Source organism: Cornus florida, unplaced genomic scaffold, assembly GCF_030987335.1.
Source record: "Cornus florida cultivar Cherokee Brave unplaced genomic scaffold, ASM3098733v1 CherokeeBrave_3.0.0_Hap2_Chr02, whole genome shotgun sequence".
In the NCBI taxonomy this organism is placed as follows: Eukaryota; Viridiplantae; Streptophyta; class Magnoliopsida; order Cornales; family Cornaceae; genus Cornus; species Cornus florida.
This window is the reverse complement of record NW_026775572.1, coordinates 67,245,013-67,272,609: the sequence shown is the minus strand read 5'-3', so window position 1 is coordinate 67,272,609 and position 27,597 is coordinate 67,245,013. Positions and strand designations below refer to the sequence as shown.

At 36.0% G+C, this 27,597-nt stretch overlaps 1 protein-coding gene across 4 annotated transcripts; it reads left to right on the top strand.

Annotated features, from left to right (window-relative positions):
- The first annotated feature begins 571 nt into the window (after positions 1 to 571).
- Positions 572 to 7,720, top strand: LOC132295223 (3-hydroxyacyl-[acyl-carrier-protein] dehydratase FERN, mitochondrial). Of its 4 annotated transcripts, none has more exons than XM_059793393.1 (5): positions 572 to 697; positions 1,134 to 1,194; positions 4,022 to 4,374; positions 6,948 to 7,063; positions 7,152 to 7,720. In XM_059793393.1, the coding sequence occupies exons 3-5, from the start codon at positions 4,105 to 4,107 to the stop codon at positions 7,255 to 7,257; spliced, it is 492 nt and encodes a 163-aa protein (XP_059649376.1). In that variant the 5' UTR covers positions 572 to 697; positions 1,134 to 1,194; positions 4,022 to 4,104; the 3' UTR covers positions 7,258 to 7,720. The 4 variants fall into 4 exon arrangements, with proteins under 4 accessions (XP_059649376.1, XP_059649375.1, XP_059649373.1 ...); XM_059793392.1 differs by having other exon boundaries at positions 4,019 to 4,374; XM_059793390.1 differs by lacking the exon at positions 1,134 to 1,194.
- The last annotated feature ends 19,877 nt before the right edge of the window (positions 7,721 to 27,597 follow it).

Genomic DNA, 27,597 nt, shown 5'->3' with positions numbered 1-27,597 from the left:
AAATTGGTTCCTTCTCTCGAGTGTATTCCATAATATGTGTATCTACATCAATTCAAAATGAAATCACTTGTGTTGTCTTTTTTCTCCAATTTGGTGTGTTTTTGAACGTCATTGGAGGTGTTGGCACTCCTTGTAAAGAAATTGATTTATAATATTTTATGCAGGACCATTTTGTTGACATGTTTTGTCCTCGGAAAAAATATATAGCATATTACGTAACATAGTATAGGGCTGTAAATGAACCGATATAATTTGTATTGGTTACTTACCAAACGAACCAAACTCAAATATAATTCTTAGACAAACGAGCTAATCTCAAACAATTTTCTATTCGACTCGTTTGTCTGCAAACATGCTCATGAACAAATTCGTTTAAATACTCGATTTGAACTCGTACTATATATAATATATAGATATTAGATCAGCCCACATAAAAACGGGCCAGGCCCACTTATCTATAATTTTATTCCTTTTAAAAAAATAAACCCTTAAGGCCCATTAAAATTTCAAAGGATCCAAGCCCTTAAGGCCCAAGTCTCTTTCATTTCATTCTCTTTTCAAGATGGAAATAACCCTCGTTGTCACAACAAGCCAACGGCGAATCGGTCGCGGTGCACCGATCGACTGTATTGATTTCGTCGGCGAGGTCGCAAGAATTCTGAATTGCTTGGAGGGTTTGTTTGATATTGCTTCAAAGGTAATTTCGTTCCTCTGATTTTGTTTCTGATTATTTATAGATTTTTTTCCCATCAGGTAGTTTATATATATATATATCATAATTTATGGATGTTGGGATTTTGTGCACATACTTTTAGGATACACAGATTCGTTTTTTACTTGTGTGCATTATGTAGCTATATTGACTTGGTGACCGTATTTACATCCACACTTTTCCAAGTCCAAAATTAACAAAATTTATAGATTCTGTGATATTTGCACATTCAAAAAAGAAGTCTATTGATATTCAACTCAACTCAGGTCGGCTCATGAATCCAATTTTTTTATTTCGAATTAAGTCTGTATTGTTATAGTTTTTTTTTCCCCTGAAAATACTTGTTCTAATTTTTTTTTTTTCACTGACAATTCAAATGTATGATTTTTGGAATGCTGCTATATGCTCCTCGAACTGCTAGGAGGTTCTTGTTTACTAGATACAATTGATATAAACCTCCAGCCTTTGAAAAATAATATCAGGTATATTTTTAAAATGTTTGTACATACTTGTCAACACTTGTACTTCATCTTGTGATTTAAAATGCACTACATTTGGCTTTGTGGCTTCTGTGATCAGTTATTATGTTTTTTTTCCTTGAACATAATGCAAAAAAGTTGTTATTTTAGAGGTTATAAGTCAAATGTAGGAGTTCTACATCGAGTTTAGCATGCATATTTTTGTCCCTATATGCAAAATCTACTCCTGTATAAATTTTTAGGCAGATTGGTCCATATGATGCAAAAAATATAGAGCTAGGATTCTTATAATCAATCCCAAGTAGTTGGGAAAAAGGCTGCTTACAATTTATTGTTTAGACACTTCACAGGCGAACAATTTATTGTTTAGACACTTCAGATGCGCACAATTTATTTTTTATACTCTGCACTGTGCACAATTTATTTTTTAGACACTGCACAGGCGCACAATTTATGGTGATAACTTTTATATATTATAAATTAGTTGTTTTATATTAATTATCAAAAAAAAAAAAAAAAATAGTTGTTTTATATGCAATGACGGCGCAATATTATTTTTACTCAATCATACTTATCAAAAAAAAAAAAAAAATTTATTTTTACTCAGTTATGCTTATTAGGAATTTAGGATTGATGGTTTAAATTACATTTGACTTTTAAATTAGTCAGTATTGCAAAAGAAATTACTATAGATTCAATTATAGATGATTTTTCGCATCTCGTTGGGCGTGGAGAAGCATTGGGAACCCCAATTTCTTTCTTCGGTTCTCTAAAAGATTGTCGAGCTCAGCTTTTGTAGTAGTTGTTTGGTCTTTCAGGTTTCTTTTTGTATATGTCTATGTCATATTTGACTAGATATAGGCCAATTATTGTTTTGTAAACAAATTGGCCAAATTTTGGGTAGATATATTTTTGTGTGCATCTAATCGATTATGAAGTACTTTTGACTTAAAATATTATTATATTATATTGGTAAAACTGTTAATACTACAGCCCCCCCTTACATTGAATCCTGGCTCCGCCCTTGCCAATCGGCAAACTCAAACCAAAGTAACTCAATTGCCCAAAGTGGTTAAAAAATTGTGGAAATCGCAATACATCAATCGGATAGATCGCCATTCACCAATCTTCAACCGGTAATTCTTTTACGAGTTAGATACTTGTGTAAATGTATACGTGTGTGTGTGTGTATATATATATATATGCAAATTGTGAAGTGTATATGTGTGTGTGCAGATTGTGAAGTGTATATGTACGTGTGTATATGTATACACCGTTTGATATGATTGTTATTATTATTTGTTTTTGGGAACTAACCTTTTTACATCCCATGGTCACTATGCATATGAATTTTTTTTTGTTATCATTATCCAGTATATACACACGCTTAAATAAAAATAATAATTAAAAAAACTTAAACAAGCCGAGCCGAGCACAAGTTTACCTAAATAATGTTGAGCCGAGTTTGATTCATAATCCTTCTAAAGAGGTGCTTTGTTCACAAATTGACGCTCTGAGAGCACTTTTTTGTCAATTCACGAATTCAATTTTGTCAATTCTCGAATTCACAACAATTTCTCATTCATTGAATTATGGACAACTAAATAATTTACTATTGAAGGCAATTTCCAAAATGTTCCTAATCCTAAATAAAAACAATTAGAAATGTGTAGAACTCATAATAAACCTACAATACGAAAAAAAAAAATCCTTGTGATATTGTTGTTCGATGTATATTCATCATTTTTGTTTGTTATTTAAGTCTAAAAATATTAAATGGGTGTGTCTAGTTAGTGTATAGACACATATATATGCAAACAAAGTATACAAATTCTTTTTATTTTTTCTTTATTTGTATTTAAGACCCTTAATTTAATTTAATTTTTTTATTTTTTTATAATTCTTTAAGGTATTCATTTCATGTACGAAAATTTAAACAATACGTCTTAAAGAATCTAGAATAAATATATAGATTTCTGAGGTTGCATTTCTTTACAAATAAAAATATACTGTAATTTTTATATATATTAATTATTATTAATATCATGTATCTCCTTACACAGAAGAAATGAGGTTACTTGTGGCTCAAACACATTTTTTAGTGAATGGCATACAAATGTATAAGCGTGCTAGAGGCGCTCCCGCTTTGACCGAATTTTATATTTTTCCGCTTTTGCGCTCCCGCTCTCGTTCTCTCTCCCGCTTTATGTGACTTAGGGCTGAACTAGGCTCCGAACACTCACAAATATATGTCGAGTCGACCCCGAACACCTCCAAGCTTGGCTCAGCTTGGTTCAACCATTCTAACGGTATTCATATATGAAATATGCATGATATCTCTGGATGTAAAGTTATTAGCTAATGTTGAACTTCTGATCACATACAATGGGATGCTACCTTAAAACATGTTGCTTAAATTACCTCAATGTTTTATTGCCTTGTTGGGGATTGCATGGTGCCTTTCTTGTCTCAGTTTTAGCTATATTAAGAAAACAATTTTTTCTTTGATAATCTAAACACAGTAATATTTATTCCAACAATTAATATATAATTACTAAAAATACAAAGAAATGTTTCTTATAGTCAACATAGAATTGTTTATTGTTTATAATTTTTTTTGCTTGGTCGGCTTCTTATAGGTCCAAGCAAAACGTTTTTTCTGTGGTTATATAAAGAATAGTCAGAAGATAGAAAATGAAAACCAACTGCCACTCTTATCCAAATTTTGAGTGGGAACCATTTTGTACCCGAAGCTGCATTTTTTTTTTTTTTTTTCCTGTAACTTATTTGAGTTTATAATAGCATGCTTTTATCTTTTAACTCGCAGCAGGAACCACGCTTGATCATTTGTAGCGAGCGAATTCTTTGCCGATCCCATAAGCACTAGTCTATCTCCTATCAGAAACCTCCAGAATGATGCATATGAAGCGTCTCCTTTCGATCTTTGTTCCTTCCTTTGGATTTTCTTCATCGTCGGCATCAAGTAGGCTTAAAATTGGAGACATTTTAAAACAGGCAAGGACATTCTCAAATGCAGATGTTGTTGAATATTCAAAGCTGAGCTGTGATTCAAACCCTCTGCATTTCGACTCCGATTGTGCTCGGAATGCTGGTTTTGGAGATCGGCTTGTTCATGGAATGCTTGTTGCTTCCTTATTTCCTAGGATCATTGCTTCTCATTATGTAAGTCAACTTTTACAATTACGTCTCTTTCTTTTTGTTAACTTATTTAATTTATGGTGTAGGAATAAGCAATGCTTAAATCAATTGGATCAAAGGATTGTGTTTATAGAACTGAGATAATAGAACACATTCCAACAGTAGTCTTTGAACAGAGATTTATGCTTTCCATATGTTTCAGTGAGCAATTGTTTCCTGAAAAATTAAATAAATAAACAAGGAAAAAGTCTCATGTTTTAGTAAGTGCCTCATTAACAATCTGGTCTGAAGTTCATATGATGTAGCTAAATACTGTTTGTTAGTATGCTTTTCTGAACTTTGTATGTTGTGCATGCACCCAGAAGAAAGTTGCTATAAAAAAAGTCCTTGTGTTGCTTTCATCATTCATATTGTGATACTGAAAACACTATTTATGAGAAAAAAGCATCGTCTTTTACCTCATCTCCAGAAAATACTTTGTATTTCATCGAATAGAGCTTGCAAGAAAATTTCTGTTACCGGGGGCGTTGGCGTTTGGAAGTTCATTCGGAAAGGTTGGGACGTGTTTTGCACCCATATTCGGTTCAAGGTTCGAAATGGTAGGTATGTTAGATTTTGGGAAGATTTATGGTGTGGTGATCAGTTGTTGTCTATTTCCTTTCCTCGTCTCTTTAGCATTGCCGAGAATAAGCATGCTTGCGTAATTGACTGTTATCATCTTGATAGCAGTGGAGTCACGTGGGATGTGCGATTTAGGCGTTCTTTTCAGGATTGGGAGATAGCTGAAGTTTGTGTCTTTTTGAACCTGTTGTATAGACAGAAGGATGTTGGCAGAGGTTGTGATGATATTTTGTGGACCCTCTCTCTTTATGGTAGATTCGAAGTTCGATCCATGTTCTTGTGTTTGTCTAATTTTATTGGACATGATTTCCCATGGAAGTGTATTTGGCGATCTAAAGCTCCTCTTAGAGTTGCCTTCTTTGTTTGGATAGCTACCTTGGGAAAAATTCTAACATTGGATAATTTGCGTAAGAGAGGTATTATCATTGTTAACTGTTGCTGCCTTTGTAAACTGATGGTGAGTCCGTGGACCATCTCCTTATGCACTGTCCTGTTGCAACTGATTGCTGGAATCTCATATTCGGCATTTTTGGTGTTCAGTGGGTAATGCCTAAGCACTCTTTCCAATTAATTAATGCTTGGAGAAGATGCCCTGTTTCTGGTCATGCTCGTGATTTTTGGAGGATCGCCCCACACTGTGTTTGGTGGTGTATTTGGAGAGAAAGAAATAACAGACACTTTGAAGGGAAGGAATCGTGTTTTGCAAACCTTAAATCTCTTATTCTACGCTCTCTTTTCTGTTATGTTAGAGGCAACGTTTGCTCCTTGATTGATGATTTTTTTGTTCTATTGGACTCTGTTGGTCCGTAGGTTTGGCTTCTGCTTTTCGTTTTTCTGTATTAGGGACGCGTTCCCCTTTTGAACGTTTTTTTAATATATCTTTACTTATCAAAAAAAAATGGATGGGCCGCACCTGTTCCGCCACTACTTTAGAAAAAGGGGCAAAGATATATAAAATTAGGGATTTGATATAATTAGGTTTATTTTTATTGTTTTTGGTTTTTTTATATTGGTTGAATTTTAAGGTTATTTAGGTATTTTCATGTTTTAGGGTTTGGTTAATGTTTTGCCTATATAAAAGCTTCTATTAACTAAACTTTTCTGCTTTTGGAATATTGAATTGTTATTGTGAGTTTGCGAACTCTCCCTGTATCTTTTCTCCCTCCTCTTGTTATTCTTAATGTCTCGGTCTTTCCGGCCTACCCCCCTTCATTCTATCTTATCATCCCCTTCGTCTGTCTTCTCACCTCTCTCATCTGTCCTCATCTGATCTTCTCATTCTCACCCCCTTCTTTCTTTTCGGTTACTATTTTTCCATCATCATGTATTCAACCTTGTTTGTTAGGATACTTTTCCAAACTTTGTATGTTCTTCACTCCCTCAGAAGAAAGCTGCAAAAGAAAAAAATATGCAAAAGTTGCTTCGATTATACGGAGCACAGGTATCAACTTCAATTTATGAGGGAGAGCATCATTTTTTACCTTCTACCCTTTCTCCCAGAATAACATTTAGTTGAAAGGCTATGCAAGTGTGATTGCTTAGGTTTATCATATGGATAAGATGCAATACTTACAAGTAGGTCAGAATTGAGATTTGCACTTTCGACCGTTGATTGTCATCACATGATTTTTGTCATATGATTGGAGAAAATAAATTTAAAGGCAAAGTAAATTTATTACTTACCCAAAAAAAAAAAAAAAAAGGCAAAGTAAGTTTATCAATTACTATCTCATAAGACTAGGGGTTACACGATCCCCATCAATATGGGATAAAGGCGCTGATAACGATGATTAGTGGTTATATGATTTTACTCGGTAGACAGTAACAAGCAATTCAATGTCACTAACAATCTGCAGTCATGATAATTTTGTAACAGTATTACTTCCATCCTAGGTGGGCTTAGAAATTTTTTTCAAGCCCTTTCGAGTTCCGTGACACACGTCTATGTTGATAGTGTTATAATGGGTATTGTGCAGCCTGGAGCTGTTTATGTTTCACAGAGCCTGCAGTTCAGGTTGCCAGTCCATATTGGAGAGGATATTACTGGTGTTGTACAGGCAACTAATATAAGAGAAATCAAGAAGAAATACATGTAAGTAACTGGACCATTCTCTCTCGTTTTCTAGAAATGAAGTGCATCTGATTGGTTTTGACTCTAGTGTTTGGTTCATATATATCAGTGTAAAATTCTCAACGAAGTGTTTCAAAAATGATGACCAACTTGTTCTTGATGGTGAGGCTACGGCAATCTTGCCTACTTTAGAGCCAGGTGAATCTATGGGCTGAGTGAAGCAGGTTCAGAGTATGATTATTATTATTTTTTATTTTTTTTAAAATTTTTTTATTTGTAGCAATTTTCTTGTTAAACCTTATGATCAAGTCCAATAAATTTATACTGTGAATGCTAGTGTCTTAAAGCGACTCAGCCAAGCTGCTATGGGTCTGATGCTCAAGGACCTTTGATCTTTTAAGGCTAGACCTTTTAAACTAGGTATGAAAATAGTCATGCTTTATTTTTTGGATTAATTTTGTTTGTAGAATTCAGAAGCAGTACCATTTCAGGTTGATACAATTGGCTACTATACTTTCCAGTTTTGCCATTTAAACTAGTTATGTCATGTTTTACTCTTTGGTGACATTGTATTATTGTTTTTTCTTTGGTCAAATTTTATTTACTGGTTTTGGACATGTAAATTATTGCAATACATAATTTGGTTAACTTTATTTTAATTGTGACACGGTATAGAGTTTTTATTACAAGTTCTATGGATATGATTCAATTTTTAATGCTCAGGTTTTACATTTTTTTTTTCTTTTTCTCCCCCCTCTTAGTATATTTTTGTTTCCCAAGTAACTTGTTTAGAATTTCAAATTTGGACATACCAAGCAACCTGAAAAACTCATATGGAATAGTGTGGGTTGAGATTTCTGGTGTTCCTCATGTTTTGCACCTTCAACGTTGTATTGCTTTAGTCTTCCAAAAAATTAAATGGTGAACTATGTTAATTTTTTTATTTTTTTTAGAAAGTCTGTTTGGATGATTTAAAACTGCGGTGTGCCCAATTTTGATGATGAATACCAAATACTCTCAGTTCAAAATGATCTACTGTTGTGTAGTTTGATATTCCCCACTCTGCCTCCCTGTCTCTCTCATTACACACACACACACACACACTTGCGCGCTAACACACACATATATTGTATATGTGATGTTGAACATTAATTTAATTGCATAGCAAATTTGGGGTGCGAATGGGGGTGATACAAAGTGGAGAATCCTAACCATTTGGCGAAGCTGGTAGTAGCAGGTATTCAGGTTTACCTGTTTTATATGAAATTGCAATTTTGTGATACCGGTTAAGAATTTTTTTAACATAATTTTCTTGTGTGAATCATATTGTTAGGATAGGTTTAGGTGTTTCATGAGCTTTCACATAAATAAATTTGTAATGGTTTCGTCTTTGCGCTGCAAAAGGGTCTCCATTGATGCATTTGGTTGTTTCAGACATGAACTTTACTTGTTTTAGACATTTCTCTACAAACCCATTATCACACATTACTGGTAAACAGAACGGTAAGCATAGAATTGTTCTTGTTTGTCTATGGTGCAATATTTGTTTGATATTGTGGGAAGATATTTTCTGCTGTCTCATTGGTTTCAAATTGTGCAATTTGTCTCGAGTAATATCTCAAGCCATTTTCTTTGTCACGGAGCTCCTTTTGTGCTCCCTTGTAACCCTCTGTTTGGTTTCTGAGAAACCAAGGAAAATATAAATCAGATGGTGCAGGATGGAGGTGATCGATGAAGAGGCGGTTGGAGGCCAAGATGGAGACGAAGCACCAGCCGAAGACCACAAATTTGGAGACGTCGACCATGTTGGGATGGAATGGGGCATGATCTGGTCCATAGAGTGAGGTTGCTGTTAGCCGTTCATGGGTGGTGGGTTGAGAGTAGGGTTGGCAAAACACCTCGCTCCGTTCCGTTTAGAATGGTTAAGGGAGGTGGTTAAATGGTTTTGGGCTGGGATGGGGGACTTAGGAATGAAAACTCACTCGGTTGCGGGCAAGGTCGCCCTGCTCCGTTTATAATAAATCCTAATAATTTAGTTTATATTAAAAAATATTAGGTATATATATTAAGTAAATTTTAAGTTATTCAATACCAATCACTAGATATTCTTTTGTATTTATTCTTATTTGAGAACTTATGTATTATTTTGATGTTCCTACAATAAAATTAAATCTCAAGTTTCAATTTAGAATTTGAATTCTTTTCTTATCCACCGCATAAGAGAGAAGGAATTATTATCATGATTGAAAAATAGTTTAATTATTTATATTCGTTAAATTTGTAATGCAATTACAAAAATACTCTCTTAGCTCAGTATTGTCCCAGTCCGCTCCATTTGATAAATGGTTTTACCTTAAAAAAAAAAAAAAAAAAATTTAAAATTTTTTTTACGCCAAAACAAACATAGCTTTAATATAAATAAAAGTAACCAATAAAATGGATCCACGGTTGAAGTCATTTAACCCATCAACATTGTCCACAAGAATAGAAAAAAGTATCCATTACACAAAAGGATCCAAAACACAATACTCACACTAGAGCAATACTCACAAACAGACCCCTGCATTGCACTGTCAACTCAATACAGCAACACCAATACTCACACTAATGTCATCAATACAAACACACCCCTCCACTGCCCTTGCTAAGGATGGCCATTAGCATAGACTCTGTTACAAATGTATAACAAGTGAAGGAGAAGTCTGAGTTGATATACCTTTTTTCAGACCTGTTCTAAAGCAGCAGCAAGCAATGAAATGACCATTATTAGCATATACTTGTTTTATTAAGAAAATGCCACAGTAAATTGCCCAAAGCATAAAACAAGTAGCAAAAGCATAAGCTAAACAGGCCCAAGACAACACCACCACCAATAGGTCTCACATGACTGCAACACACACATACCACACACATTACAACCTGCAGTCCCAAAACACAGCAGCAACACCAATAGGTCCACATGACTGCAACACAGACGGTATATTTTACAACTTGCAGTCCCAAAACACAGCTACAACATTGAGAGGTGGCACTATGTAGCATTAAACACACACCATACACAATTCATCCCTTTCAAGCAGCAGTAGATACTTAGACCATCCAATGGTATTAAAATACTCCTGCAAAATCCACATTAGGCAATCGTAAATATTATGGTACATTTGAAAGTCAGAATATAAAAGTAAGTTTAAAAGAGGTATTAAAAATCAATACTCATCTTAAATTGTGTAGAATACAAGTCAGTAATGAACAAGAAGAAAGAAGCAGAACCTGCAAAAATTAGCTAGCAACAAGTACTTGGCTCTTTGTCAATATATATTACAATTCTGATGGCATAGCACAACCTACAACTGCTACTGGTATTTTTTTCAATTTATTGTAGACCCAAATAGTATACAATTGACAAATGGCTGAAAAAGATTCTTTACTTTCATATATCTCAGGTATTTATACAGAATACACAGACCTATTTAAGGTAAACTAACTATACAATTAAATTGACAGCTAATACATTAACTTCTAGATAAGTAAGGAAAAAACATAGATATGTGGATATTTATATAGCTATACACGCTAACTCTCCCCCTCAAGTTGGTGCATAGATATTGCATATGCCAAACTTGGATAATGATGTATGAAACGGACCACTAGTAACACCATGAGTCATCATATCAGCCAGCTGGTCCGCACTCTTAATGTAAGGAACCTCTATCACACCAGAATCCAGGTTATCCTTGATGTAGTTTTGGTCAAGTTCAATATGCTTAGTTCGATTGTGTTGCATTGGATTATTAGCACTATCAATAGCTACCATATAATCACAAAAAATCAACATAGGTTTCTTTGGACCAAACCCAAGTCCACTTAAGAGAATCTTTAACTAAGTAAGCTCTGTAATTGCATGATGAAGAACACGGTATTCACAGCTTTTGCACTAGACAACGATACCACATTCTGCTTCTTACTCCTCCAGGTCACTGGTGGTTTGAGCCGCGGGTGCACCAAAAGTTTGCAAAGAGATGAACTAAGAGTGTGAGTGTGCAATGTAGCCAAGTTTTAAATTTATAAAAGCCACTACTACCTCTAACTAAAAATATAGCTAGGGTGAGTAGGGATAGTCCCAAGGGATTGGTGGGTCGTGTTACTATGGAAACAAGATTAGGGTTAGTAGGTCAAGTGATCAAAATGTGGTTGGTTTGGTGGATTAAACTAAAATTAAGACTAAACAAACTCAATATAAAATAAGTAATTAAAGGATAAAGAAAACAAGAGAGAGAGGTCTTGGGACTTAGAGGTCACCACTAAGCATCGCTTTTCTATACACTCAATTCATAATTAATAAGGGGACATATGTTGCAACAATAGTGAGTGTGTGTGGTTGTTTCAACAAGTATGGATGACCAATTAAGTATATATTGTCTAAACAATACAATGAATAGCACAATATATCAAACTAAACCATTAATCATTCCTTTAAGCTCACAATCTAAACACATCACATAATTATAGAAATATACTACTTGCATTCATAAGTATGAAACATCAAACAACAAGCATGGATTGTCCTCCCATCTAACAACTAAGGTAACTACACTACATCTAAGCTAATGACATAAAAATTAAACTAAGGGAGAGGCATAATCCATCAAGAAATGAGTATGAACCATCAAATAAACCACAAGAGCATTCTATTAAGCACTATGTCTTGACAATCTCTAGATTATAGCATCAACAATACAAGAGTTAGAGATAAACACATAAACATCTATTCTAACATACATAGACATATGGATAGAATGAAATGATCAATTGGAAGAATTAAACCACACAAACCATTGAATAAACAAGATCTATGTATATAAAAATGTCAAAACATGTATTACAACATAAATTCCCAAAAAAATACATAAATCAAGGTAAAGAAGGCATGCTTAGGGCTAACTCTAGCCCCAAGAGGATGTCTAGCCACTCATGGATGGTGTCCTCTAACCCTCAAGGGCTATCTCCACGGTAGAAATGCTCTTCTTCTTGAGGTAGATGGAAGACTTCCCAAGAATGTGTCTCTAGCCTCCTCTTCTCTTTTCTTCCTCTTTAAGAAAAAATACCAAAATGTTGTATCTAAACACATAAAAGCATATGTGTAAAAGTGGCTCATAATCCTTATATAGGTAGCTCAAATCACAAGGGCTCCTCCAATTATTGCACCATGAGATAACTTTTAATGAGCTGAAAATTGATTTAATTCGCACTTGAGAGGGTTCGATCGATCGAATGCTGAGATCGATCGAACTTGGCTGAGATCTATCAAACTTTGGCTGGATTGATCCTCCCATGGCATCGCCTTTTTGGATAAAGACAAATCTGAGATATTTTTGAGATATTTTGGGAAAGAGACAAAAGTGGTAGGTGGGGTGGTACAACAGAATAAGATTTGATCGATCTGATAAATGTTGGATCGATCGAACATTGTGGGATCTTTGGATAAGGGCAAAAGAGCTTGGATCCATCTTGGAGTGCAGAGATTGATCTATGTCAGATTGATCGAAGAAATTATGTGATCGATCGAACTTTGCTGAACTTCCACCACTTGCTTCATTTTGCTTCCACTTTGCTCATTTCTTTCATTCATCTCAAGATTGCTTCAATTATGCTCTTATTTGGCTGAAATAGCTTATTTTGGGGATAAGTGCCTGAAAACGGAAATAACATGAAATCAATCTAAAGCGGGAAAATAAGATAGATAAAGGTCCTAGAATACATAAGCTTAACGGGTTTAAATGCGCACTTTTCAGGGCTCATCACACCCCAAATTTAAATATTGCTAGTCCCTAGCAATGAACTAAAAAGTAAAGGAATGAAATGAATAACTATACAACTATGAGCTAGAAAGTAATAAATGGATAACGCCATTTTCGTAGGGAACACGATTGCATTTAGCATATGTAACAAGTCTTTTAAACCCCTAGGTTTCCCCTAGTGGATGAGTGAAGTCTCGTGAGGGTTTCCAGAAATGATACCCACAAACATTAAGCTCATTCTTTCAAAAGAGGCACCAATATTGCAAACAAGCATTGGGAGAAAACTACCTCAAGTATCCAAATTTTCAATCATTTCCAAGCAATCTCCCAAAATTTCAATATTAAGCAAGCAAGTATGATCCTCCACACATCAAGACAATGATCATGCAAATCAAAACAACTCTAGAATCCTTTGTGAGTGGATCGGCATCAAATATGTTGCTATCTTAGCCAACTAAAGAAATGATTACATCCTTACCCTCAAACTAGCATACAAATCTAGTACCGATCATCAAGACAAAAAGTGAACATTTTATTAAAACTTTATTGTTCTAGGTACGCTTATTCTTTTCAATAGATTTTTATTTTTATTTTTATATTTTTATTTTACTAATCCTAAGGATCAAAGATGGAAGCATGGTACAATGTGTTGATCTATTAAGCTTTCTAGCGATCCATGAGGTCGAGCGTTAGGTCAATGACTCCCAAACCGGACGGCTTTAGGGCATTAGGTGTTCAAACACTCCTAAGGACTTACAAGCTTAAATCAACTAGGCTACAAATCAAAACAACCTCCATCTAATCATTTCTCACTTCTCACCTTTTAGGAGAAGTCCTCACTTCTTCTTCTTCTTTTTTTTTTTTTTTTTTTTTTTTTTGAAGCAAGTTCAATTATTAACCTAGAGTTTGGGCCCTCCACCTTTCGGCATGAGAAATTCAGTGCTTGATGAGGTTGGAATCCCGGCTACTTAATGAAAAGGGTTTGTTATCTACTTTTATCAAGATGAAAGTTTTCAATGCACTACTAGTCCAATTGGGATATAACCAATTCAATAATCAACATAGCATGTACCCCACAAATGAATGTTAGTGTGCGCCTATGCTAGTGTAGAATCCTAGAGTGAATCTCAAAACAATCACAAAATCAAGATGATGTGGACCACAAGTGCAAGCAAGATATCAATCTTTCGAAAAATTTACTCCTAAATGGCATCCACAAGGCATACAAGGAGTATTGGACTCTCAAGTCGAGCAATTTTTAAATTCTAAGCAATATAGTCCTCAAAAGATCAAAATCATAGCTAGTCATGGACCAATCATAGCAAATCCCTCAAATATACAAGTCATGCTCAAAAATTTGAATTTAAAAACAAAACACTGCAAAGCATACATTACCCCTAAACTTAAATGGTACAGTGTCCTCAATGTGCAAAGAGAACAAAAGGAAAGAGTATACCAGTGCAACTAAGGTAAAGAAAGGCCGGGATAGAAGTATCCAAAGTGGGTGGTGTGACTCCCCCAAACTTGGGATTAACCGTGGTCCTGAATAGATGGCACTGGGATAAAACTCATCAGATAACAAAAAGGAATAATAACAGTGCACAATGGACATGCAAGTGTAAATGAGATAGTCAAATGAAATAATGAGAGAGGAATAAGGGTGGTCCTGAAAATTTGGGCAGCACTCTCTCTCACTGAAGTCACTAGGATGCACCTGATGGAGTCAATCACAGATAGATATATTAATACAAAGATATGATATCCAAAATATAACCATGCATAAAGAAATAAGGAAAATAAATAGTATATCCAGTGTCTAGGCTAACAGGCTGGCCGCAAAAAAAATATAACTGTATCAAAATAACAGATATCACAGATATATAGAGCAGGTAAAAAAGAGATGTGAAGATCATGCTGAGGAGGTAGGACGGGCAGGGCGCGATCCGCGTATATCTCTGGAAATGTCTCGCAGTGCAGACATGACATCCGTATGGAGGGAAGAAATGTCAGCTCGGTTAGAGACAGTGTCTACGCGGATGGAGACTACGGCATCCTCTAAAACCTGGATATGCTCTCCAAAGCCAGGTGTCGGTGCTGGAGCCTCAGGTACCACTGGATTAGGAGAATGATGTGCATCATAAGCCTACTCCTGGAAATATAATGGTGACCCCGCTGGAGAGTGATGTTGCAGATCCTCTGCAGGATACTGCTTTAAGTTTATATTTAAATGTACGGCAGCTGGATCGACTGCTGGATCATCCGCTGTTGCTGGTGCGTCTACCTCTGCTGCCGCTGCCGCTGCTGCCTCCTCGTCAGCTGCCTCCTCTACAGCTATGAGGGCATCCTCCTGTAAGCTCTTAATCAGAGCATTATAAGTCTTGTTCCAATCCTTCCAGCGAAAACGGCAGGCTCCAGACTCAGTATGCTCTGAGGATGGAATGGGTAGTGCTGATCCCGGAGTATCTGAGTGATAAGATGGCCGAAGGGAAGGAACTTAGCCTGTTTGGGCTTGGCCTTGCTGATATAGTCTGTGTAGAGCTTCTTCATGACACTCCAATATAGGGCCGGAATAGAAAGCTAGTGCACTGTGTAGAAAGCATAAAGGGCAGCCAAATAGTCACCGCGCCTCTGAATCTTGTGGCCAGCTATAAACACATTTCGGTACAAGATCGAATCAAAGAACCATAGATCATCGGGCAAATAGGTCCAAGTAGCAAATGTCTCGCCCTCACTGTAGTGGCCTGTAAGTGCCACAGCCATGTCTGCATCAGATGGCCTCCACATCTGGGGATAGTCAAGCTGAAGATCGGGAGGGCAGACATGCGGGCATCTGGAAGATCGGGCCAGCGTCTCCACTATAATACTGATAGATGGTCGTCTACGGCAGTGCGCAGCTCCTCCAGATTACTCGGGGCAGGGCGGAGGTTCTGGAAGAACATCCGCACAAGCCTCGGGTAAACCAGGTATATAACTGGGGCTAGAATAGCATAAATACCCCCGCGGTCTATATCATCATATGCAGCCCGGGTCAGGACAGACAGAGAAAAGAAATCAATGTCGAACACCGACTCATGACCCATTGAAAGGTCTGAATATCTTCGAGTAGGTCTGTCCCTGACCCGGCCTGGCTCTGCTGGTGGCGGTGAAGAAGATGAGACATGCTCAGCCTCATCATGAGATGATGACGATGATGCAGAAGCAAAAGAGTATAGTCTGCTGTCTGATGGGACTGGGCTGGAGCTGGTGATGCAGGCTGCTCCTGAATATGAGAGGGCTCTCCCGGACCCTCTATCCTCTGCCTCACTCGATGTGTATAATACTTATGAGCAACAGTCTTTACCCTAACCATGGCTAAATCTGAGAGAGAGAGAGAGGGGAAATCGAGAGAGATGATGAAATCAGAGCTGAGAAATGATGTGGAAGCTTGGGATGGTCGCCAGAGGGTTCGCCGGAGTTGGTAGAGGTGGATTGCAGCGACGGGAGAATAAATGGGTCTTGGATCGATCTTTGAAATCGATCTAATGACTCTAGGGTTTTATTTTAAAAACGATCTCTGGAATGTTCGATCGATTTGAAAGGAACTCAGATCGATCGAACTCAAATCGATCTGAAAAATCTTGAGATCGATCTCCCCTCACAAAACAACAAGTATTTTTGAATTTTTTTTTTTTTTTTTTTTTTTTTTTTTTTGAAAATTAAGAATTTAAAATTAAAAATCAAAGTTAAACAAAATATTTTTTGATTTTCGGAAATAAGATAAAAGGAAATGAAATAAAATAAAATAAAGTAAAGTGAAATAAAATAAAGTAAAGGAAAATATTTTTGGGATTTTTTTTTTTGTATAAGTTTTTTTATAAATTTTTTTTATTTATAAATTGAATAAACAAGAAATAAAATAAAAGTAAAAAAATAAAAATAAAATTATTTTTGGAGTTTTGGAAAATAAATTAAAACAAAACAAAAATATTTTTGAATTTTTGAAAAATTTGAAAACCTTTTTTTTTTTTTTTTTTTTTTTCATTTTGAAATTTAGAAGTCAAAACTCAGTCAAAATAAACAGTGAACAAAGAACATAGATCAATTAATCCAAGATCGATCTCAAAGAGGCTCAGATTGATCAAACATGCAAAAACCTGCATACATGTTCGAACGATGCAACAGAGAGCTTGTTTTCATGGGGTTCAAAATTTTTCTAAGTGTCAGAACTGAAGATCGATCCAAGAGGAAGTTAGATCGATCTTGGAACTTAAGATCGATCAGAACTGAAGTTCGCACAATGGAACAAGAGCTGAAATATACAGGTTTCCTTCGCACGATTAAACAAAGAGGTGATTGGATGTAGGTATGGAAGTTCGATCGATCGAAACTCTTTCGAGATCGATCGAACAGGCATAAATTGCTCATTTTCAATATGAAAGTGCATGCAATCCTCAATCAAAGTTCCTAGTCATGTGTATGAACCCAAAACAAATATCTAGACGTCGCAAGAAATGAAAGTTAAAACAGAAATGAGGGAGAAATAGGGTTGTCAACCCTATGAAACGCACTAGTTTTTAATGTCTCTAGTAAGACGTTGGACTCTTTTAGCCCGGATCAAGCATCTTGTAGTGCATCCCCTCCTTAATGGGGTGATAAGTACTTTGAACTCCAACCAACAAATGGTTCTCTAAAGAACTTGTTGGATTAGGTTCAAAGGAGATTGTTGGTCCTTTGTCAATGTAATCTTTGGGCTTCCATGCCCTCTCAAAGCCAGTTTTTGAAACATCATTCTTTAGTTTCAAGGTCGAAGATGAACTTTTTGAAGTTTTGGTTTCAAGTAAAGACTCCATTCTTTCACATTCATTGTCATGACATTTTTCTATAACACTTACTTCTTCATGCTTGTCAAATGAATTTGGGGTTGGATTGAAGATATTCAACTTCACCTTCATATGGCCAAATGAGATCTTCATTATCCCCGTCCTACAATTGATGTTGGCATTTGCGGTTGCCAAGAAAGGACGGCCAAGGATAACGGGAATTTGGCTCTTGGGATTTGGAACCGGTTCCGTGTAAATGACAACGAAATCGACCGGAAAGAAGAATTTATGAATTTTAATCAAGACATCCTCAATGATACCCTTAGGCTTTTTGATGGATCGGTCGGCAAGTTGCAAGACTACTGACGTCGATTTCAAGTCTCCTGAGCCTAATTTGACATATACCGAGTATGGAAGAAGATTAACACTTGCTCCTAAATCAAGAAGAACCCAATTAATGACATGGTCACCAATGATGCAAGAAGTAGTAGGTTAACCGGGGTCCTTAAATTTTGGAAGAGTGTTATGCTTCAAAATTGAGCTCACTTGCTAGGTCAAGACCACTTTCCTAGGTGTTTGGCTCTTATTCTTCCTCTTTTGGGTACAAAGATCTTTTAAAAACTTGGCATAAGCTGGAATTTGCTTGATTACATCCAGAAGTGGAAGATTAACCTTCACTTGCCTAAACGCATCTATGATTTCATTTGTTTTTGCCTTTTGTTTGTCAATGGAAATGGATCCTTTTAAGGCATCCGGAAATGGAGCTTTTGGCTCAAAATCTTTTTCAAAAGTTTTCTTTGAAGTTTCTTCAACACAAGAATTTTTGAATTCATTTTTCAAATCAATTTTGAACTCACTTTTCAAATCACTTTTTGACACTTTCTTATTTGAATGATCATGCATATGCAATGAAGGAGGAATAGGATGTGGGTGTCAACTATTGGTTGCATCGGTTCGTTCTTTTCATTGGACATACCCACTTGGTTGTCCACAATCTTCCCACTTCTCAAGGTTGTCACTGCATTGACATGCTCAATTATGTGACCTTCCGATAAGGAATGAGTCTCCACAATGCACTGTTGCTTTGGTGGGACATTCAAAGTCATTTTCCCTTTCTCTCTAACATTTAGAGTACTAGCTATTTGCCCTACTTTGGTTTCTAGCTTAGTAATGGATTGAGAATGAGAGTGAAGCAATTGAGTGTTCGCCTCTAGAGTGCCCAAAGCAGTTAAAACTTTTTCCTCAAAAGCGGGACTTCTAGAATTTCCTTGAGAATATGATTGATTTGAAAAATGTGAATTAGAGAATTAGTTTCCATGTGATTGATATGACGATCTCAATCCTTGGGATCTTTGGCTTTACATTGGAGGTGGAATATACTTCCCTTGAAAACCACCTTGGGAAGGGTTTGAGCCTACCCCTTGGCTTTTCCAAGAGAAATTCGGGTGATTCCTCTAACTAGAATTGTAATAGTTGCCATAAGGATTGTTCCCTTGATTAATAAATGCCGCATTTACTTGTTCATGATGCTCATTTTGGACATGTCCATGGGGACAATTGGAAGTAGAATGTAAGACATTAGAAGACGTCATACATGATTCATTAGATGCATGATGATGAACATGATTAGGAGAGGAAGACATTTGGTTTGCCGAGTTTTGGTTGATTAAAAATTGTTTAAACCTTTGAGATAAGGATTTCATCTTGGCGGCTATTTCATTAGAGTTGTCGACTTGATATAAACCAACATTCTTCCTTCCACTTGAATTTCTACCATTCTTAGAAGATAATGATCTATGCATTGAATTCTCGCTCATGCTTTTATAAAGATGCCACACATCATCCTCATGCTTATCAATATAAGAGCCACCCATGGAAGCATCAACCATTCCTTTGAAATTATCCGATAAACCTTTAAAGAAACATTGAACTAATTGCCATTTGGGTATGTCGTGGTGTGGACACTTCCTAAGTAAGTCATTTAGGCTCTCCTATGCTTCATGAAATGTTTCCCTATCCCCTTGTGAAAACTCTCGAATTGAGGTTCTCATGGCATTGGTCTTAGAAACCGGATAGTACTTCTTCAAGAACTCTTGTTGTATTTCTGCCTAAGAAGTTATCGAAAAAGGCCCAAGATTGTTGAACCAATATTTTGCCTTGTCTTTAAAGGTGAATGGAAAAAGTTTAAGTCTTAAAACCTCTTCCGGCATGTCCGTGTATTTCATGGTGGAACACACTTCAAGAAACTCATCCAAATGCTTGTAAAGTTCTTCACTTGGAAGTCCATGATAGTTAGGAAGCATTTGAATGGTTTGTGGTTTAATCTCATAGTGATGTGCTCTAAATGGTAGCAATTGAACGCATGTAGGTGCATTATATTCATTCGGCACATAATGATCATGCAAAGTAAGAGGGGGATTTACAATTGGTGGTGCTACATGAGTACCTTGGTTGCCTTGGATTATGGGAGGTTGTAGAGCATACATTAGTCTAGGCATTCCCAATGGGACTTGGCCTTTTTGTTGTGGTGGGTGAATGAATGGCCTTGGCATGCCTAATGGAACTTGGATGTTGTCATGATGCACATTGGGGTGGAGGACACCTTGTTGGTCTATGTGACCAAGGTCCTCTACATGGTCCTCTACATGGTCTTATATTAATGAAATGGAATGACTAGAACTACCTCTTCCCCTAGGATTTTGAATAACGGATTCAAGATGAAAATTAAGTGGGACAAGAGTAGGATTTAATGATCTTCGACCATGCATGCACAAACAAAACACAAACAAGCAACGAATAGTAAACAATCACTTCACCTTCGAAACAAATCAATCAACAAACTTCCTCCACATACAATGATCACATACTCCTATGCTTTCAATAATTATGCAAGAAAAGTAAATTGCCTCCACGCGGGCTCACGATTTATCTAGAAATGAAAAATAAGCCTCCACGTGGACCGACGATTTAACTAGAGATTGAGTTTAGGAAGAGCTCACAAAGGGTCCTTAAGCACTTCAAATTATTTTTCAAACTTTAGCTTTGCAAATTTTTAGATTTTTAGCTTTTTCCTTTCTTTTGCTTAGCTCCTTGCTTAGAATGCTTCTTTGCTCACTTTCCTTAGCCCAATGTACCTAGTCAAACAAGAACCAACACAATAAGTAATCAAAAATAAAAATAAAGTAAAGATACGATCAAAAGAGTACTAATTCCTAATTGTTTCCACAATACGACATTGCTTAAAATGAATTCTCGACAATGGCGTCAAAAACTTGGTGGTTTAAGCCGCGGGAGCACTAAAAGTTTGCAAAGAGATGAACTAAGAGTGTGAGTGTGCAATGTGGCCAAGTTTTAAATTTATAAAAGCCACTACTACCTCTAACTAAAAATATAGCTAGGGTGAGTAGGGATCGTCCCAAGGGATTGGTGGGTTGTGTTACTATGGAAACAAGATTAGGGTTAGTAGGTCGAGTGATCAAAATATAGTTGGTTTGATTGATTAAATTACAATTAAGACTAAACAAGCTCAATATAAAACAAGTAATTAAAGGATAGAGAAAACAAGAGAGAGAGGTCTTGGGACTAAGAGGTCACCACTAAGCATTACCTTTCTATACACTCAATTCATAATTAATGAGGGGGAAAACATATGTTACAATAATAGTGAGTGTGTGTGGTTGTTGCAACAACCATGGATGACCAATTAAGTATATATTGTCTAAACAAAATAATGAATAGCACAATATATCAAACTAAGCCATTAATCCTTCCTTTAAGCTCACAATCCAAACACATCACATGATTAGAGAAATATACTACTTGCATTCATAAGTATGGAACATCAAACAACAAGTACGGATTGTCCTCCCATTTAACAACTAAGGTAACTACACTACATCTAAGCTAATAACATGAAAATTAAACTAAGGGAGAGACACAATTCATTAAAAAATTTGGATGAACCATCAAATAAACCACAAGAGCATTATATTAAGCACTATATCTTGATAATCTCTAGATCTATAGCATCAACACACATAGACATGCATCAATAACATAAGAGCTAGAGATAAACACATGACATCTATTCTAGCATACATAGACATATGGATAGAATGAAATGATCAATTGGAAGAATTAAACCACACAAATCATCGAATAAACAAGATCTATGTATATAAAAATATCAAAACATGTATTACAACACAAATCCCCTCAAAAATACATAAATCAAGGTAAAGAAGGCATGCTTAGGGCTAACTCTAGCCCAAAGAGGATGTTTAGCCACTCATGGATGGTGTCCTCTAACCCTCAAGGGCTATCTCCATGGTAGAAATGCTTTTCTTCTTGAGATAGATGGAAGACTTCCCAATAATGTGTCTCTAGCCTCCTCTTCTCTTTTCTTCCCTTCTAAGAAAAAATATCAAAATGTTGTATCTAAAAACATAAAAGCATATGTGTAAAAGTGACTCATAATCCTTATATAAGTAGCTCAAATGTCACACCCAATGGTCTAGGCTCGTACACAAGGGCTCCTTCAATGATTGCACCATGAGACAACTTTTAATGAGCTGAAAATTGATTTAATTCGCACTTGAGAAGGTTCGATCGATCGAACCTATGCTGAGATCGATCGAACTTGGCTGAGATCTATCAAACTATGGCTGGATCGATCCTCCCATGGCGGCGCCTTTTTGGATAAAGATAAATTTGAGATATTTTTGAGATATTTTGGGAAATAGATAAAAGTGGTAGGTGGGGTGGTACAACAGGATAAGATGGTGTGACGACTTTGGATTTTTCAATCTAGTGTGACCTGTGATGACCCGAAACGGATCTAAGAATGCGGAAGCAAGAGACAAAACAACTGTGACAGCCTTGGTTTTTAGGCCAGTGCGTCCTATGACAAACCGAACATAAATCCAATGATGAATCCTGAATGCGGAAGTAAAAGGTGTAACAATGGTCTCTAGAGATGCTACACATTTATAAAACACCAATGTGATCCTCAATGAGATCACAAAACCCAAAGAATGCGAATGCGGAAACTACGTCTCAAAAATGGACAAGAATGAACCTAGGGGAAAATGGTCATTTCATAGATAAATTGATGCTACCAAGCATGCCATTGGAAAGACAACGAAAAATTAATAAAAATAGACTTAAGAATGACTTGATTTGGAGTTAGGACGAAGAAGATATCAAGTCTTGAAGTTAAGGAAAGAAAACCCCTTTCTGGTTCAAACCAAATCCTAACACTACCTCACTAAAACTTGAATAACTTGAGTTACAAATGGAATGTTAAGCTCTAATTAGTACCATTAGAAATCTTATTTCGACACGGTCAGTTTAGACTCAAGAACGGACCAATTCGAAGTTGAAACGAGTGAGATATAGCCCTCTGAAGGAAGATGTTTGGACTAGGGGGCCATGCACAGACCCATGGGGGCGCCAGCCAAAATCCCGCGGGGGCCTGCCAAATGCAGCAGATCCCTACGGGCACTCGCCAAAATTTTCACGGGGGCCCGCCAAATGCAGTAGTGGCGTGGATACTGGAACCCCAAAATGAAGAAACAAGGTAAAAAAGACAAGTCTCAAGAACATAGCCAACATGAATGATTATTTGCAAGTGTGTGCAACATCCTTATGAGTGATCTTTAATCAATTAAGGAAAATAAACAAAAGGTGGCCTTAAGGCCTCATGACAAGTCATTTACAAATTGTGTTCGACCCTTGAATTTCTATATATTCCATAACAAACTATGAAGTTAAACCAACACACATGTCATATAAGTGTCTTTGGCCCTTGGCCTTATTACATAAACTTCCAAAGAGTGTTAAAAGGTGCACTTAAGTGCACATTATATAGTTGAGACAACAAATACAAGTTTTGACAAAAAGGGCTACAAATGGCATTTCAAGCCATCCTTTACAAGAATTGAAACCTTCTAGTCTACAATCATCCATGCAATGATGAACATCACGAACCAAGTCTTCGTACCTGAACAAAACCCCCAGTAACTTCGGGGTGAGTAAACAAGTTTACTCGTAGGGAATGAGCATGCATATATTCGATTTCTTTAAAGATTTTTACAATAACTTGAAACAATTCAAAAGGGGTCATGCCACCTAACGTCTATGTCAAGGTGAGATTCAGAGAGCATCCTAAGCTATCATAGCTCATTTCTAGCATAAACTATAATATTTATGCAATTGAACAATATAAAAGCATGCTATACAACGCAACGAGATATAGACCCTCAAATTCATTAACTTGAAGTCCGAGATACGAAATCAACTAAAGTGGTTCATGCCACCTAGCGTCTACGTTCCAAATGAGTCTATAGGTTCATTCCTAAGGTACATTTGAACATTTAAAGCACAAATCACCATATCGATGCAATTTAACCAACATTGGAGCTTCCAATACAATGCATAAGCATGATTTCTCAAAGTTAACATCTTGAAACTTAAAATGGAAAATCAAATGAGGAACAACAAGTTACGATATCATTTAGTTATCAACTTGAAATGTAATGCGAAATCAAACAAAGTGGACACTTGGACATCACGCTGGATTAGGCTGACACTATGGTTACTTTAGGGTTACTAGCCCATGGGTAACCTCCCTATGTGTGCACTAGACTTGTAAAGGGACATTCCCCTGTACTAGAACCATGCCCTAGCCGTAGTCATAATAACGACATCCCCAAGTTTCCAAAATCAACATTTTGTGTAACCACATATATGTATAAACGTGACATATATATATACAATGTAAAACCATCTACCATACACAAACTAATTTTGGAAACACAATACATGCTCTAGTTCACAACTACAATGGCATGCAAATTGTTGAATAATCATTATGCAACTTATCATACTTTATAACAATAGTATTCAATAATAGGGACATAACCTCACAAGTATTACATAAGTTTAAAATCAAGACTTAGACATATAATCAACATGAAATTAATACTCAACTCATTAACAAAACAAGGATATAAATTAATTTAATAAGACAACCAATTTCTCTAGATTTCATTTCTCATCTAAACATGCATAATTTAATATATGTTGTAGTACCTATCATTGTCATAACATAAATCACTTCAAAACTTGATTTAAATCATAAGAACATAATAATGAAAATTAACTAAATTAATTAACTAATTCCCTCTAGATTTTAAATCAATATCAAATAACCTCAAACTTTTATATGTTAAACAACATATCATACTCATTACATATATCAAATCAAAAGAACAAAATGAGCAAGACATTATCATATAGAATTTAATTAATTTAAATTAATTAAATCTCAAATTTTCAAAAGTTGTTCAAATGATCCCTAATAAATATATATCAAGGACTAAGTCATGGACATGCCATATATCAAGTCAAGATTGGAATACAAGCAAGGTATAATTAAGTAGAATTTAAATCAAATTAAATTCATTAAATCTCTAGATTTGAAAACTCATTCAAATGGTTCCAAAGTAATATACAACAAAGATCAAGCCATGGCCATGCCATATATCAAGTCTAAAGTAAGTTACATACAAGTTACCATTTAATCATTTATTTCTCAAATCAACATAAGACCTGTATACAACTTATATTTCATTACAAAAGCAAGTAAAACCACATGGAAAATAAACTATAACACCCCCTACCTCACTAGAGAAGTGTCTCTCTAGAATCCAAGGCAAATCAACACAAAATGGTAAACCCTTCAAGGGTTATGAAGAGGAGGAAGAGGGGAACAAAAAGTATTCCCAAGGTCAAGCTTGGAAATCAATGGAAGGCCCTCAAAAATCAAAGTCAAGGCCTAAGGCTTCAAGCTCCATCCATGGAGGCTAGGGTTCTAATGAGGAAAAAAAATGACATAATGTGAAAATGTGTGAGTGGAGGAAATAGAAATCCTCCACTCACTATGTGCTCTTACACCATGGTCAACACACACATCTATGGTCAATTGCAAAAAAACCCTTTTTTAAAACCATAATCCCAAAGTGGCCCAAAAATAATTGCAAGACTTAATTTGGAGCATACACTTGTCACTCATCCAAGCATCCATTATAGGTTTAATCCTAAGCCTACACTTGTCAACCATCCAAGCTAACAAGTGTACCAATCCTTGGTCAACAAGTGGGTGAATCCCCACCCTTCTTGTGTTATCATCCATGGCATCAAGGTGTCCCGACACAAATGTCAACAAGTAGACCAATGAGAGTGTGACACTTGACACACTTTCCAAAAATTACAAAAAGGTCATTTTCTAAAATATCTTCCAAATTAAATTACAAAATGGTCCCTAAGACGAAAAATAATTACTTTATTTAATTACACTAAAAACCCCACAAGTTAAGAATATTTACAAAAAGGTTATGCATCCATACCCTTTACAAGAAAAGTAAACACTTAGCATGTTTTTCTACAAAAGTAAAAATACACGTAGTATGGAATTTTAATAGATGCATGCAAAACCGGAATCAAATCCAGACACGAAAAGTGAGGTTATGCCAACAAAGTGACAACCGAGAAAAAGACGAAAGGTGAATAGTGTCACAAAAGTGAAAATGTGAAATGACTTGGTCCTCAAAGAAAGTCGTCAATCCAAGGAAAAGAGTCTTGGAAACCATCCCCGAGCACTCAAAATGACACTAAGTGATGGGAAACCGAACTTTGAAAGGAAAAGACCAACAGAAAAAAATATCCGTGAAAATCTGAGAAAAAGGAAAGGAAGGAAAATGACTGGGTCATTACAGATGGACTCTTTTCGATCAATCTGATAAATGTTGGATCGATCGAACATTGTGGGATCTTTGGATAAGGACAAAAGAGATTGGATCCATCTTAGACTGCAGAGATCGATCTATTTCAGATTGATCGAAGAAATTATGTGATCAATCGAACTTTGCTAAACTTCCACCACTTGCTTCATTTTGGTTCCACTTTGCTCCTTTCTTTCATTCATCTCAAGATTGCTTCAATTATGCTCTTATTTGGCTGAATTAGCTTATTTTGTGAATAAGTGCCTGAAAACGGAAATAACATGAAATCAATCTAAAACGGAAAAATAAGATAGATAAAGGTCCTAGAATACCTAAGCTTAACGGGTTTAAATGTGCACTTTTCAGTGCTCATCAGTCACTAAATTACCTCCAACGAATGACACATACCCTGAAGTAGACTTCTTATCCAACTTAGCTCCCACAAAATCAGAAACTGTATAACCCATAATGTTTAGTTGCCCATGCTTGGAGAACATAATACCTTTACCTGGAGAGGACTTTAGATAAGCCAAGATACAATTCAATGTATCATGTGTTAGTTACTCGGATTATGCATGAATTGACTTACAACATTAAATGCATATGACAAGTCTGGCCTAATGTGAGTTAGATAGATCAACTTCCCTACTAGTCTTTAATATATCTCCTTATTTATCGGAATCTGATCAGGATAAATAGCTAAGCCATGCATTACTTCAATAGGAGTTTCTATAGGAACACATATAGAGTTATCAGTTTCAGCCAAGAGATCTGATGTATACTTTCATTAAGAGAGAAAAAAATCCTGTTTGGACTGAGACACTTCAATGCCCAGAAAGAATTTCGGAACCCCCGAGTCCTTCATTTCAAATTCCTTGGCCAAATATCTCCAAAGCTTCTCAATCTCATTGGTGTTGCTACTTGTAACAATCATGTCATCCATATAAATAATAAGGAAAGTAATATCATCACCATCCCTCTTATAGATGAGAGTGTGATCTGCCAAAGCTTGCTTAAAACCATACTTCTTCATTGAGTAGCTCAAATTGCCAAACCATGCTTTTGGTGATTGTTTTAACCCGTATAAAGCATTCTTTAACTTGCATACCTTACTTCCTTTAGGTGTAAACCCCGGGGGAGGATCCATATACACATCCTCTATCAAATCAACATGA

Excerpts from the sequence above, each read along its gene's own strand:
- LOC132295223 (XM_059793390.1), top strand. The coding sequence starts at position 4,105 with ATGATGCATATGAAGCGTCTCCTTTCGATCTTTGTTCCTTCCTTTGGA. Across the intron at positions 4,375-6,947 it reads GGATCATTGCTTCTCATTAT|CCTGGAGCTGTTTATGTTTC; the intron begins GTAAGTCAACTT and ends GGTATTGTGCAG. Across the intron at positions 7,064-7,151 it reads GAAATCAAGAAGAAATACAT|TGTAAAATTCTCAACGAAGT; the intron begins GTAAGTAACTGG and ends CATATATATCAG.